The sequence below is a fragment of the Lactuca virosa genome, chromosome 4, assembly GCF_052849685.1.
Source record: "Lactuca virosa cultivar CGN04683 chromosome 4, Lactuca_virosa_CGN04683_v6, whole genome shotgun sequence".
Lineage (NCBI taxonomy): Eukaryota > Viridiplantae > Streptophyta > Magnoliopsida > Asterales > Asteraceae > Lactuca > Lactuca virosa.
In genome coordinates, this window is record NC_136429.1 from 223,960,670 (window position 1) to 223,974,838 (window position 14,169).

Here is a 14,169-nt window from a genome sequence, read left to right on the forward strand (position 1 = left end):
TTTTACGTCCTTCAGCGTCGTGCCGGTTCCGTCACGAAACTTCGACATGTCATAACTTCTTCGTTATAACTCGGATTTCAGCATTCTTTATATATTCGGAAACCTCGTCACAATCCCTACGCCTTCATGCATCAATCTCGGCTTTATCTAACATTTTATTTTTACGCTTATTTTTATTCTTAATTCAATTAAGCCACATAATTAAGCATAAAACACATAATACTCAAATAACACATTCTTATTATTTCAAAATGAGTTACAAAGGTTAACCTAGACTATTACAACAACATTAATGCCTAGCCCAGAAACACGAGCGTTACAGAAAGAGAAGAACGTAGGGGAAGATCAAACAGCAAAGAAGACACCCTTACAAGAACTCAAGTCAGTGTTCTTAAAGAAGTCGGGGAAGAAAACGGGAGAGTCAAGTTCATCTTCAAAGGACAAGAGCAAAGTTGAGAGCATCGATCAAATACCAATCCCAAACGAATCCGAATACGAATCTGAAATCAAGTTTGGACTTTATACGAGTGAACCCGAGAACGAGCCAAGAAACGAGATGGAAAACATTGAAGAAATTTCCATGGGAGCTTATAAGAAGCGAATTCGAGAAGATGTTGGTCCAGGTTTAGTACAACCAGTGATACCTGCCACTGCCACATTCGAGCTGAAGGGACATATCCTCACTGCGCTAAAGGATATCCCATTTTATGGGAAGGATCATGAGGATGCATTTAAGCATCTAGATGAAGTCAACGACATTGCTGACTATTTCAATGTCCCGAATGTTAACCGAGACACCATCTTACTAAGGATGCTACCAGTCACTTTCAAAGGAGCTGCAAAAGACTGGCTGAAAGCACTTCCTCCTGGTACAATCACTACTTGGGCTCAAATGCGTGAAATATTTCTAGACCAGTTTTGCCCACCTTCCAAGATAGCTAAACTCAAGAAGGCAATAGCCAACTTTGAGCAACAATCGGGGGAGTCATTATACGAAGCTTGGGAACACTACAAGGGGTTGTTAAGGAATTGTCCTCAACATGACCTAAACATCCAACAAGAGATGTCTATTTTCTATGATGGAGTCAATGTTATGACAAGACAACTCCTTGAATCTCAAGGGCCATTGATAAAGAATAATCCAAGGGAGGTCAAGGAGTTAATTGAAGAATTTGCAAGACACTCTCGTGGGTACCACAACCCAAGACAAGATGGAGTAAAAGGCAGTGGAGGTGCACAATCTGAAGAGATGGCTGCTCTGATGGCGATGCTGAATACTATGGACCGGAGATTGACCCAAATGGACCAATCAATTCATGCAATAAGGGTTGGATGTGAAAGATGCAGTGGACAACACTTGACTAAAGAATGCAATTTGGATGAACATGGGAACAAGAAGGCTCAAGTTTGATACTCGAGTGGGGATAAGTATGATGATGATTGGAGAAAGCCAAAGAAAGAGTGGCTGCCATATGATGAATACAAGAAGCAAAAGGAAGAGAAATTTAAGCAGACAGGCCGAGGATTCTATCAAAAAGAGCAACCACCAACTGAAAAGAAAGTAGACTTGGAAAACATGTTGACCCGATTTATGGAAGCATCCGAGAAAAGGCATGATGATACAGATGCAGCGCTAAAGGAACACATGAATATGATGAAAGAACAACACAAAATGATGATTGACCAGCAAGCTTCATTAAGAAATCATCAAGCATCAATCAATAATCTAGAAGTCCAAGTCGGTCAACTCACTACTTTGGTGACTAACAAATTATCTTCACAACTTCCCGAAAAGAAAGCTCAACCTCATGTTATGGCTATTGATACTGAAGAAGAGGAAATCTCTGAGTTTTTGGAGGCACTATAAGTGGAACCAAAGCAGCTCGATCGGAAGCCGAAGAAGCTGAACCTCGAAAATAAAGACATTGCTGAAACACCAGACTCACGTCGTGAGCCCGATATGCTCACGACGTGGGCCCGGTCTGAACAGAAAAATTTCGTATCTGTTCCAGCTTATAAACCGCCTTTTCCATTCCCGTCTCGAGCACATCTTAGTCCACTGGAAAGGGAACATATGGAGTTTATTCAACAAATAAAGGGTATTCCTATTAATACTCCTTTTATTGATTCACTTTCACAAATTCCAGAATACGCGAAGTTCCTACAAGATCTAATAGACACTCGACATGAATTATAGAAGAATTCTCAAGTGATTCTTAGTGAGCAAAGTTCAAGGGCTATATTGGGAGAGTTACCTAAGAAGATGGGAGATCCCGGACGCCTCACTCTTCCATGTGAGTTTGGTAACAATTTGAAGACTTATGCTTTAACCGATTCCGGGGCTAGCATAAATTTGATGCCTTTTTCGTTTTACCAAAAACTAAATATTCAGAAAATGAAGGCAACAAAAATGACCATCCACATGGCCAATCGTTCGCTGACGCATCCAAAAGGAATTATAGAAGACATCCTTGTTAAAATTGGAAAGTTTGTTTTTCCAGTTGATTTTGTAATTATGGATATGAAAGAGGATGCAAATATCCCAATCATTCTTGGTCGCCCGTTGCTAAATACTGTTGGAGCTCTAGTTGATGTTCGATAATCTAAGCTTACACTAAGGGTTGGTGATGATAAGGAAGATTTTGGAATACAAGATGGATTTCAAGGATATGATGTTAAAGGTGAAGTGTTCAACATTGATGAAGATGATGATGAGCTTGTAGAATTAGAAAAGCTTATGGAAGAAGAAATCAATACAATTCAACAAGTCAAACGCACTAAACCAAGAGCATCTGTTCCATTTTTCGTTGAAGTCATTGCCTATACAAAACCAACATCTTTGATAAGCGAGGAAAATGATGAAATGTCGAGTGATGAAGAAGAAGTTACATCAAAGGTGACTAGTCCAGTGGTGAAGGAAGAGAAGGATACTATGGAGCTTAAGTGTGAAGACAAATTAGAGACTAAAGGGACAAAACGCAAGCTCGAGGGAGACGAAGTCAAGGTTAAAAAGGAGAATTCTAAAAAGGCGTATATTCGTCGAGTTCAAGCTTACAAGAGACGTTTCAAGGAGCAAAAGATCCAGGTGGTGGTCTCTTATGATGATTCAATGTAGGAGGCACGGGGTCCAGCTCAAGACTCCTCAAATAGAAGCGCTTCTCGGGAGGCAACCCGAGTTTGGTTTGCGTTTTTCTTTTTCTTCTTTAGTTTTTGCATTTTTAGTTTTAGTGAAATCGATCATATCATCCAAATCACTTTATACATAATATAACACTGAGTGTGGGGTCCCTAAAAATTAAATGGTAATAATTAAAAAATCTAGTTAATAGACAAATTTGGAGTTTATAATTAATTTCATGATCAGACAATATTCACGACGTGAATCATTATGATTCACGACGTGAGTCCAGGTTGAAACGGACAATATATTCCTTAGAACATTATTAGTCCAATCCACTCCATGTTAAAGTCCTAATGGCCCAATTTCTCATTTTAGTCCATATTGGAAATAATTAATTGGCCCAATTCTATATCCCAGATCGGACTCACGACGTGAATCTTGAAACACACGGGACCACTGAATAAAGACAGAATCCAATTGACCTAATTCATTTGTTTATCCCTCACGAAGTGAACGAGTCTTCTGGTCCCCCCTCTACGCGATTGCGGCCGGCATTCCTCATTTTCTTATTGTGCTTACGTAATTTACCATTCCAGGTAATATAATCTCCTTCACATCGTTTATTGTTAACTTATTTGCTAGATTTAGGGATTAGGGTTTGCATTTCACTTGAATCTTAAAAATCGAGACCCTAAATCTGTGAGTTTCTTGCTGCATGTGTTTGTAATGAGTTTGAAATTTCCCTAGTAGTAAACCCCATTGACATTGTTGGCTCGATTTGATTTCTGCCTTTACCGATTCTGACTTCGATTACGAACTCACGACGTGAATTTGTAGGAATTCACGACGTGAATCCTGGGACTTGACATTTCCTGTTCTCTTTAATTCTAATATTTTGGGATATTTTTGTTGGCTGTGTTTTATGATTATTCTTGCAGAAATGGCTCCCAGAAGAGAAGTTCCGACAGGGGTGGCACGTTTGCACCCATTTTATGCTTTTCCAACCACCTTGCCACGAGACATTTTCACACGTTGCAATAACAGGCTAGGGGGGTTGTACAACAGGGAATTTGTTGTTGCCCCAACAATCAATTTGCCAAGGATGAGGGAGGTTGGAATCTTTGATAGGCTGTCTCCATTTCTCACAAAAATCTTTTTGGGAAATGGGTTTTCGTTTACTTGCAAGGGCTGGTTTAATCTATTCGGTATCCAAGAAAGGGTATATAAGGAATTGTGTGTGGAATTCTTTGCAACGGTGGTATTCCATGAGAATGTCCACGACCCTACATTCCCACAAGCCTTAGTTTTTAGACTTGGGGGTGAATATCGTGAGTGCAGCTTGCTTGAGTTTTCCTGGAGGATGGGGTTATACACGGCCCAGGAAACTATGACTCCAGAATTTACTATGTTTTTGAGGGAGGCGGCTCGAGACTATGAAAGTGGGGCCTCGGGGATCGAATTGTGGAACAACATTGCATCCGGAATATTCAATTCCGGAGTATCACCCGAAAGCAGCATAAGATCCCCCATTCACCGTTTGATACACAAATTCATCACTTTCTCCATCAATCATAAACGCCATGGGGATAAGGTCACGAAGCAAAATTTGTTCTTTTTATGGTGCATTTTACAGCCGGGCGTGTGTTGCAACATTCCTTATTTTCTGGCCCGCTACTTAGCGGATTCTGCTACGAGTTCCCGCCCCGGAAGCCCTATATGTGGTGGCCATTTTATCACTCGACTGGCCCATTCTTATGGCTTAATCGTTCCCGCCATTACCCGCTCGTTGACTTGCATGGAGGGTAACGAGTTCACAATGGGATACTTGGAGACAATGAGGGTTGTTCAGAATTACGGGACCTATTGGGGGATTGTTCGTACTGATGATGAGGGTGATGGTGGTGAGCAGCCTGGTGCACAACCCAAGCAGCAGCCACAACCACGGCCAAGGCGAAGGAATGTGAGAGGGAGAGGTGAACGAGGACAACCGGTTCACCAACAAGCACCCATTGGAGGACCCAATTTTGGGGATGATATGACAGGTTATTTTAATCAACTTTCGTTAAGCGTGAATTGGATTGGGGTACAATGGAAAATATGATCCGGCATTTCCATGTTGAGCAACCTCCTCACTTGGGGAATCATTACCCAATTTTCCCCAGGTGGAGTGAGTATCGAGGTCAAGGAGGAGATGGAGCCGGTCCAAGTGGAACACGTGATGAAGAAGATGACGATTGATTTCCTATTTAGTTTTTATTTTAATTTTATTTGGTTTAGATTTTTGTGGTTTTGAACTTGTTATGGTTTGTAAGACTTTTAAATTATTATGTTAGTTTTAGTTGTCTTTTGGTGGATTTATTTCAAATTTGCTATGGAGTCTCGGAAAGGAAGGTCAAGAGTCGTGTTCGTCTAAGACCAGTGTCGTTAGTGTCTAAGAAGTTAAGAGTCAAGACCCATAATTTTAACTAAGTGTGGGGTGAGTCAAAAGAGAGGATAAGTGTAGAGAAGAGTCATAAAATCATATATTAGCAACATCTTAATCAATTAAGACATTTGTTTGAAGTTGAGAGGTGAAGACAGAACAGTTTTCTGTATGTCTAGTACTCACGTCGTGACTCCCTAAAATTCATGTCGTGAGTCAAGTTTTCGCGGGTTTCTACTTTCCACGTTTTTTCGATTTCACGTCGTGGTCCTTCTTACAATTAACGACGTGAATCATGTATATCCACAAAGATGAAGCCCATTGATGCATTTTACTACATGGGTCACCACTTTTCTTCTTGGGATTGTTATGAAGATTATTTTGGCTCGGTTTCTTTATCATTTAATGTGACGTATGCTTTCCCAAATTATTCTTCTTGCTTGGATAATTACACCACCTTTGTTGAAGTTTGAAGTCTCGATTCCATATTTTATTGACGCTTATTACAATGATCAAGATCTACGTTCATATTTCAAAGAAGTTCCACATTCGAGATGCGCATTTTGTCCACACTTATGGAGTTCGATCACGCCACTATCCCAGGGGAGTCTGTTCCTTTTTCTCATTTTTTATTACTTTTAATTTAGTTTATGCATACAATAAGGGTATTGTATGTAATAAGTGTGGGGTAGGAGGTAGAAAAAGTAATTGCTTAGATTGCTAAAAGTAAACTGCTAGATATTAGAAAATTCAAAAATTTTAGAAGAAAAAATAATAATAATCTAAATAAAATTTCTAGTAATAATAATAATTTGAACTTAAGTTGCTAGTGTTGCATTGGGATGATCTGATAAGAGATCAAATGTTTAGTTGAGTCGATACACGTTATAGTGCATTTGTGGCATCCTTTATTCTAGTAAAATCATGAGACAAAAACACAACCTCGCTTAGTTTGAGGGATGCAATATGTTTAGCAGCCTGTACTTGAAATGTATCCAGGAAAATTAATATCCTTAACCAATAAAGGTTGAAGTTAAGCGCCCCTGCTTAAGCATGTAGGTTTTTGAGTGATATAAAAAAGTGAGTACATGTAAAAAAAAAGACAGAGAAATTACAAAAAAGTGAAAAATTGAAGAATTTTTGGAGCAGAAAAGTGTCAAAGTATGCAGATCAAAGATCTGAAATTCTAAAGTTTCAAAAGTTGAAGATATCAAAATCAAACATAAAAGTTGGTGAATTCAAAGAAATCAAAGATCAAAGTATCAAGAAGTGAAGAATTCAAGAGCTCCATATTGTGGTATCTTCTAAAAGTTGTAATTCTCTAGTCTATGTATGCTTGGGTGGCTTTACAAAAATACCTTGAGGTTAGAAAGTTTTCTGCGGATGGATTCGGAGGGTTGCATAAAATGAGCGTTGTTCAAAAGAAGTGGGCGAGTGTTTATGAGGATTGTGAGTATTTAGAATTGAGGGGGGTTACTTAGGAAAAATTTTAGACACAAATGCATGCGTTGAGGTCTTGGCATAATGGCTGAGTTTAAGTTTGATCGTTCTATGTGATGTTGGTGATGAAGGCTTAAGTGTAAAATAATTAGATTTGCTTGAGGGCAAGCAAAGCACAAGTGTGGGGTATTTTGATATTGCTATATTTATACATATTTTTAGGCAATATTTATTTACATTTTTACTAATAATTTGGTTATTTGCATAAAATAATGGTACTTATAAGGCTAAATTGTTATTTGCAGCCAAAATAGAAGCATTCTCGAAGATAGGGACTGAAATTGACAATATTTGGAACTTTGGAGGCTTGAAGGGAAGAAGGATGGAAAATTCAGCAATTGACGTACTCACAACGTGAATGGTTCAGGATTCACGACGTGAGTGGAGAATTCTAGAAGATATGCATCCGGGTGAAAGAGTCATTGTCGAATACGGAAAACTCGCATTCACGACGTGAATCCTTATGGTTCACGACGTGAACTCGGAAAAATTAGATATTATAAATTCTCTTGCTCATTACGACTTAGAAGACTTTTGGGGAGGAGAAAAGGGTTTCAGAAGACGAATTTCAGCAGAAGAAAAGTCTTGGAAAAAGGTTTTCAACACCAAAAGAGTAGAGGTTCATAATTAGTTTAATTGTTGATACTTGAACATGTCTTATACTTTGATTTGTGTTTGTTTATTTGCTACTATGAGTAGCTGAATCTAGCAACTCTTGTTTAGCTAGATGAAGCTTCTGATATATGGTTTAGCTTAATGACTATGGGATTTGTTAGTTGGTAATTTGCTTGTCTTCGATTTGTTACTACCTAGCATGTTGATATTTGTTTCTTTAGTTGCTTGAATGCATGTTCTGTGTAGTTAGTGAACATTAAACTGCATGAACTTGTTAACCTGGTGAATTAGTGAACACTAAATTGCTAGAGCTAGGATCGACCAAAATCTTAGATAGTAATTAAAGTAAATAAATTTAGTTGTGCTGGAGAACATAAATTATGACCATAATTGTGTTTGCATAATAGAACTTACATAGCATACCTATAATCTATAACTGGTTATGTGTTTGATTGTGTGTGACCATGCATAGTTTTACATAAATTAGTCAAATATTAGTAAATTTAGACTTAAATTGCTAATAATATAATATTTGGTGACCAACTTGATAATCCATAATTATTAGCTAACCGTAAGGAAGAAGTGGATTCGAACTAAACATGAGTGTTTTTAATAATTGATTGAGTTTGAGTAAAGTTCGTCTGATCTTGTAAAATCAGATAAAAACCCTTTTAAGCTGTTAATAATTAGATTAATTTAGTAGTAAGTAGATTAATTAGTTAACACCGTTCCCTGTGATCGACACCCGACTTACCCAACTATTCTATAATTCGACTAGGTACACTGCCTAGGTGCATTTTAGTTAGTTAAGTTAGTTAGGTTATAAATTATAAAATTAGTGGGTACTTTTGTGCACATCAATCATAATTTAATCAAAAGAAGTATTAGCCTCATCTTTGTGCTCCGTCCCTTCTGTGGCTCTGATGTAGAAAGCATTGCGTATGTCTTCTTCTCTTGCAAATTTTATTCCGATATGTGGGCATGGCTGATCTGGTTTAATTGGTGAGCAACCTTCTTCGTAGTTGCATCTGATGGAGATGTTCAAATTGATATCAGGTGGATAAATCAAGAAGAAACTGACCCTGTCGATTATTTATTCTACTCTTTGGATGATTTGGAAGGCGCGCAATGCATTGATTTTCAGAAATGTTAGGCAAGCGGTCATGATGGTGGCAGACAATATTCGTGTTAGCACTTTTAATTGGATCAGATGTAGGTCTAAGTATAATAATTTGGATTGGTTTGCTTGGTGTATGCCCCCCCTCTTTAAACTCGTTTGTATCTTGACTTGAGCTTCTCACTTAAGTTCTTTTTTATGCTAATATATTTTTTACTCACTGTTCAATATATATATATATATATATATATATATATATATATATATATATATATAAACTATTTATTACTATTATTTTATAATTACTAAAAGATTATAGGTAATTATGACTTAATTATTAGGGAAATGCTTATAGGTAAGTATTGTTAGATTGAAAAGGGAGAAGAGGCTACCCACCACGGAAGAAGACTATTGGTTAACTTAGAGAAATACAGAAGGAAAACATCACCGGCGATGAAAATTACTGAAACATCCCGTCGAAGACGTTCCAATGGCGTAAATCACTCTACCGGTTTCTATGACAAAAGAACCTTCGCCAAGGTAACAAGACCTGGAGCACAGCCTCACCCTCCTCCACCGCCGACGTCAATGCCCCGGAAGCCAATAATTACTTTGTAACCGGATCAAACTATGTATAACTACCTAAGGAAGAGCACACTGATTGGCGAGGCACTGACACTTTCACATTTAGGTCACTTTCGAACCCTTCTTGAATTAAAAGGTCTTTCAAACCTTGAGATCAAATACATAGGAGGATTAAAAGTTCTTCTTGTATTTGAATGGGGGTTAAAGATTTCATTGACAATGAAGACAGTTGGCGAGAGTACATGAAATGGGTCGTGCCTGGGGAAAAATACCATAGCAAGACATTTGAAAGGGTGGCATGGATCAGAATCGTCGGCCTCTATTACTAGGGCATTTGGGAAGACCATTGCCCCATACGATGAAGTGCACAACAGAGTGGATATGTATTGTGCTAAGATTGACATTCTAACAGAGTGCAGACACAGAACTAATGAAGAATTATTGGTATCAATTGGTGGGAATATCCTCAATTTGGGTATTACTGAATTTGATGAAGATTGGTTCCCTTTCCAATTTGATAACAACATGAATCCTTTTGAATCGGAAGAAGACGTGGAGGATGAAGAAGGTATTTCCGACACATGGGAACCTGGCGAAGACACGGATCTAGAAGAAGGAGAAATCAATAACCACAACATCCAGGTAGAAACACCGGAACTCAAAGAACAAAACTCAGGCGAAGGGATGATCCAAAATGACCGGATGATGATCGACCCGGTGAACGATGGTCCGGCGATGGAAGATCAAACGCTTCCTGGGAAAAACCGCTACGAATCAGAATTTGAAAAGACACATGGGGAAGAAGCTACATTAAATCCCAACGGTAATCATTCATTGGTAGTTACCCTTATGCGAACATATCCAATCTATTGGTATCCCTGATGGGCTCGTATTATCTGGGTGCTTTGGCCCATTCACATCGAATATACAGTCTAGCCCAGCTCCAAACATAAGCCAAGCCCAAGAAAAAATGAATTTGGTCTCGGAGGTTCTACACTAAAAAGGCGTAGGACTGATCACAATGCCTCGCGTTTCTCAACACAGTTCATTACATCAATGGGGGATTTCGAAGATCAGATAGGTGGAGACACAATGGCGACAGGTACACATTCATCAGCACCTATAATCTCTCACGTTGGGGAAAGAGTCATGATGGGGTTAGCTAGAAGCCATTCTTTGACCTGAACAAAACTATGAATGCCCCGCAAGTAAATGTTAATATTGTCGATCAGAGTGACTGTACATCCACCTCCTGTGAAGCAGCTCGTACCAGTGAGATTGGTCAAGAGTTGGGGTTCCAGATTGATGTTGGGAACCCCATACTCCAAGAAGTATGTGGTGAAATTGGTGCACGAATGGTCTCCAATGAATGTGAATATCCTTAAATATAAGAGGAATCGGGGAGGAACCAAAAATATCATGGGCTATGAGATTAAAACACAAGCATCAAATATCATTTATGGGATTACAGGAGACACAACTAGTAAACGCAGACAACATAGACGTTAGGGGCTGCTGAGACTCTAACAACTCTGGATTTGATGGGGTCCATGAAACTGGAAGATCAGGCGGAATGCTCAATATCTGGGACTATAAACTATTCAACAATCAACATTGGTCACTGGAAGGGGATCCAAGGTTTGGTGGTCTTTGCAAACATCTATGGGCGACAAGCATTACCAGAAAATTTGAAACTGTGGCATGATCTCCAAACAGTCAAAAATGAAAAACCCAAAACTTGGATCGTATTTGGAGATTTCAATGTTGTCAGAAGACTGGATGAAAGAATTAACTCACAGTTCTGCCAATCAAGTGCTGCGGGGTTCAACCAATTCATTCATGATGCAGACCTACGCGACTTAAGGATGGGTGGGCACCGGTTCACTTACCTTTGACAATCAGAATTGAAACTCAGCAAACTAGACAAGTTCTTAGTTTGCCCGAATTTCATTAACTCTTTCCCCTCTACATCTGTTACTGCACTCCCAAGGGATCTATTTGATCACTGCACCATTCTTCTCTCTACATCACATCGTGATTTCGGCCCTGGACCATTCTGTTTCTTTAACGGTTGGATGCTTTAAACTTTAAAGATTATGCGACTCCTGATATCTATCAGATGGCTTTGACACTGTGGTGGAAAGGACATGGTTAAACTTTAAAGATTATGCGACTCTTGATATCTATCTTGCAACTAAGTTTAAATATCTTAAGAATAACATTAAGAAGTGGCGGAACTCCAATCACGTTGGAGAAGTATCAGAGTTGCAAAATTTAAAATGCAAGTTTGACCAAATAGACATTACATCAGAAGAAAGGAATCTCACAGATGTGGAGTTGGCTGAAAGGAAAGATGGGTATCAAAAAATCAAAGAACTTGAAAGGTTGGCGGTTATAGACCTAAAGCAGAAATATCGGATTCGATGGACTGCAGATGGTGATGAAAATTCCAGCTTCTTCCTCGGATACGTGAACAATAAAAACCATAAAAACAATATTGATGGTCTTATGATAAATGGTGTATGGAACACTGAGGTGGGAGCCATAAAAAATGAGGCGTTACAATTCTTCAAGCTTAGATTCCAAGAAAAATGGAAGACACACCCTAAACTAATCAGTAATAAATTTCGTCTCCTTCCCCTTGATGTTAGCTTAAATATTGAAGCCCCATTCTCGATGGAAGAAGTAAGATCAGCAGTTTGGGCCTGTTGGAGCGAAAAGGCGGTTACACCTTCAAATTCATAAAAAATCAATGGGGTTTATTTACTAAGGACATATTCACCTTCTTAAAATACTTTGAACAAACTGGGAAGATCGCCCAAGGCTGTAACTCGTCCTTCATCACGCTTATTCCCAAAGTTAAGGACCCCCTTACAATAAGTGAATTCAGGCCAATCAACCTCATTGGTTGCAAGTATAAAATCATTGCAAAGATACCCGCTACCAGACTTAAAAAGGTTGGTGGTATTTGTAACATCCAGGATTTATAAGGTACTAATCTTTTATTTGTATAAGGTTATTAGTTTAATAAGATTTGGTCTTTGACCTTTGGGCCCTTGTGTTTTGGCTGAGGAAGCACGTACGCGGAGCGTACCTTGCTATGTACGCTCAATGTGCTTAAGGAACTGGAACGCGGAAGCCATACTGGTACGCCCAGCGTACCAAGAGTACGCCCAGCGTACGTATGCAAGTTCTAAAACCCTAAATTTTAGGGTTTAATCCCTATATAAAGGTGTTGGAGATAGTGTCTAATTCCATAACTATATTTGGTATGTACTTGACCCGATCCGGCATGGTCCATTTGGGTTTTGCACTTCACCCGAACAATTTCCGAATAATCTTTTGAGAATAGTATAAGTTATGATTTATTAATATATTATAAGTTCTAATATATTAATATAAAATCATATTATTTAATTAGTGTTGATCTATAATTAATTTAGAATTAATTTAGAGATCAAAAGTATGACTAATTAAATATGGGCTCTTGTATTTATATAGTGTGAGCTAATGTTTATTTGGAATGGGCTAGGCTTGCATGGAAAGTCCATGGATACTCCATGGAGCTTTAACCCATGGATCTCATGGAAATGAAAAGACATGGGTATTAGGGTTTACATGGATGTAACCCTAATCCACCACACTATATAAAGGAGGCTTTGGTTCTTGAAATTGCACTAGTTGATGTGTGTAAACTAAGAGGGCCGATTTCAAGAAGTTTGTGACTATTCTCTCAAGTTTCCAAGTTTGTGGTGATTTGTGACTTCCATTTGAGGCATCCACATTATTGGTATTAGGCTCTCAAACTCCAAGCAATCAACTACTACTACAAGGTAAGTAATTCTACTAGTTTTATTTGATTCAAGTACCCCATGCCATGCTAGTTAGGATAAGAACCTTGGAAAAATAATTATTTGCATGTATCTTAGTCAAATATAGATCCAAGGTTTCTAGGGTTGCATGTACACCATTGGAGTGTTAGAATGCTGAAAACCCATCGGTGGTATTAGAGCCTGGTTTGTTTATTTGATACTTGATGCAAAAAAAAAAAAAAAAAAAAAAAAAAAAAAAAAAAAAAAAAACTTGAAAATCGAAGTGTAGTGGTGTTGATTATGATGGCATGTGCGGAATATGAAAGATCTGGTGAATCATCAAGTAAAATCAACAACACAAGGAGTAAATAAATCTTTGTAAGCTCATATTAGATCTAGAAAGGATATACAAATGGGTTTGTACACAATTTCTCTCTCTAGTCTAACACTCCAAATGGTTCCTTACATAATGGGAGTCACTCACTTCCTATTTATAGGAAAGACTCAACCCATTTACACATACAAAAGGGAAAGCCTAAAACACTACATCCAAGAGTAACTTTGCACCCTAACATTCTCCCCCTCAAAGTTAGGATTGGATGTCTCGGCTTCAGTCTCCAACGAACTAGCACGATCATGACCAAACTCCCCCTCAAAGTTAGGATTGGATGTCTGGCTTCAATCTCCAACGAGCTAGCGCGATCAAGACCAAACTCCCCCTCGAAGTAACACCGGTCTTCAAATCCGCAAACGAATATCCGAGAAACCCGCTTCGAATACCCATCATTCTCCCCCTTTTTATAATCAAAAAATGATTATAAAACCCACTAAAGGCGAGAAGCGCTCGAGGAATGAACAATACAATACTCCCCCTTGATGTGTACCAAAAATGAATCACCAAAAATCTTGCACGGAAAAACAATCATGAAAAAACCACAAATTTTTTTCCAATTTATGAAATTTTTTGACTTTTTGGGTGAAAGTTGCAAGATTTTTC

At 38.5% G+C, this 14,169-nt stretch overlaps 1 protein-coding gene and 1 non-coding gene across 2 annotated transcripts; one reads left to right on the top strand and one right to left on the bottom strand.

The window, feature by feature from the left end:
• Positions 1-940: 940 nt before the first annotated feature.
• LOC145110224 (small nucleolar RNA R71) lies at positions 941-1,047 on the bottom strand. Its single transcript, XR_013709605.1, has one exon. It is a non-coding gene; the product is annotated as a small nucleolar RNA R71 (small nucleolar RNA).
• A 9,854-nt stretch (positions 1,048-10,901) lies between these two features.
• On the top strand, positions 10,902-12,105 carry LOC145105655 (uncharacterized). The gene is made up of 2 exons (XM_079042738.1): positions 10,902-11,229; positions 11,480-12,105. The coding sequence occupies exons 1-2, from the start codon at positions 10,902-10,904 to the stop codon at positions 12,103-12,105; spliced, it is 954 nt and encodes a 317-aa protein (XP_078898864.1).
• The last annotated feature ends 2,064 nt before the right edge of the window (positions 12,106-14,169 follow it).

Coding starts and splice junctions, on each gene's coding strand:
- LOC145105655 (XM_079042738.1), top strand. CDS start 10,902: ATGGGGTCCATGAAACTGGAAGATCAGGCGGAATGCTCAATATCTGGG. Junction 11,230..11,479: donor CCTACGCGACTTAAGGATGG/GTGGGCACCGGT, acceptor GATATCTATCAG/ATGGCTTTGACACTGTGGTG.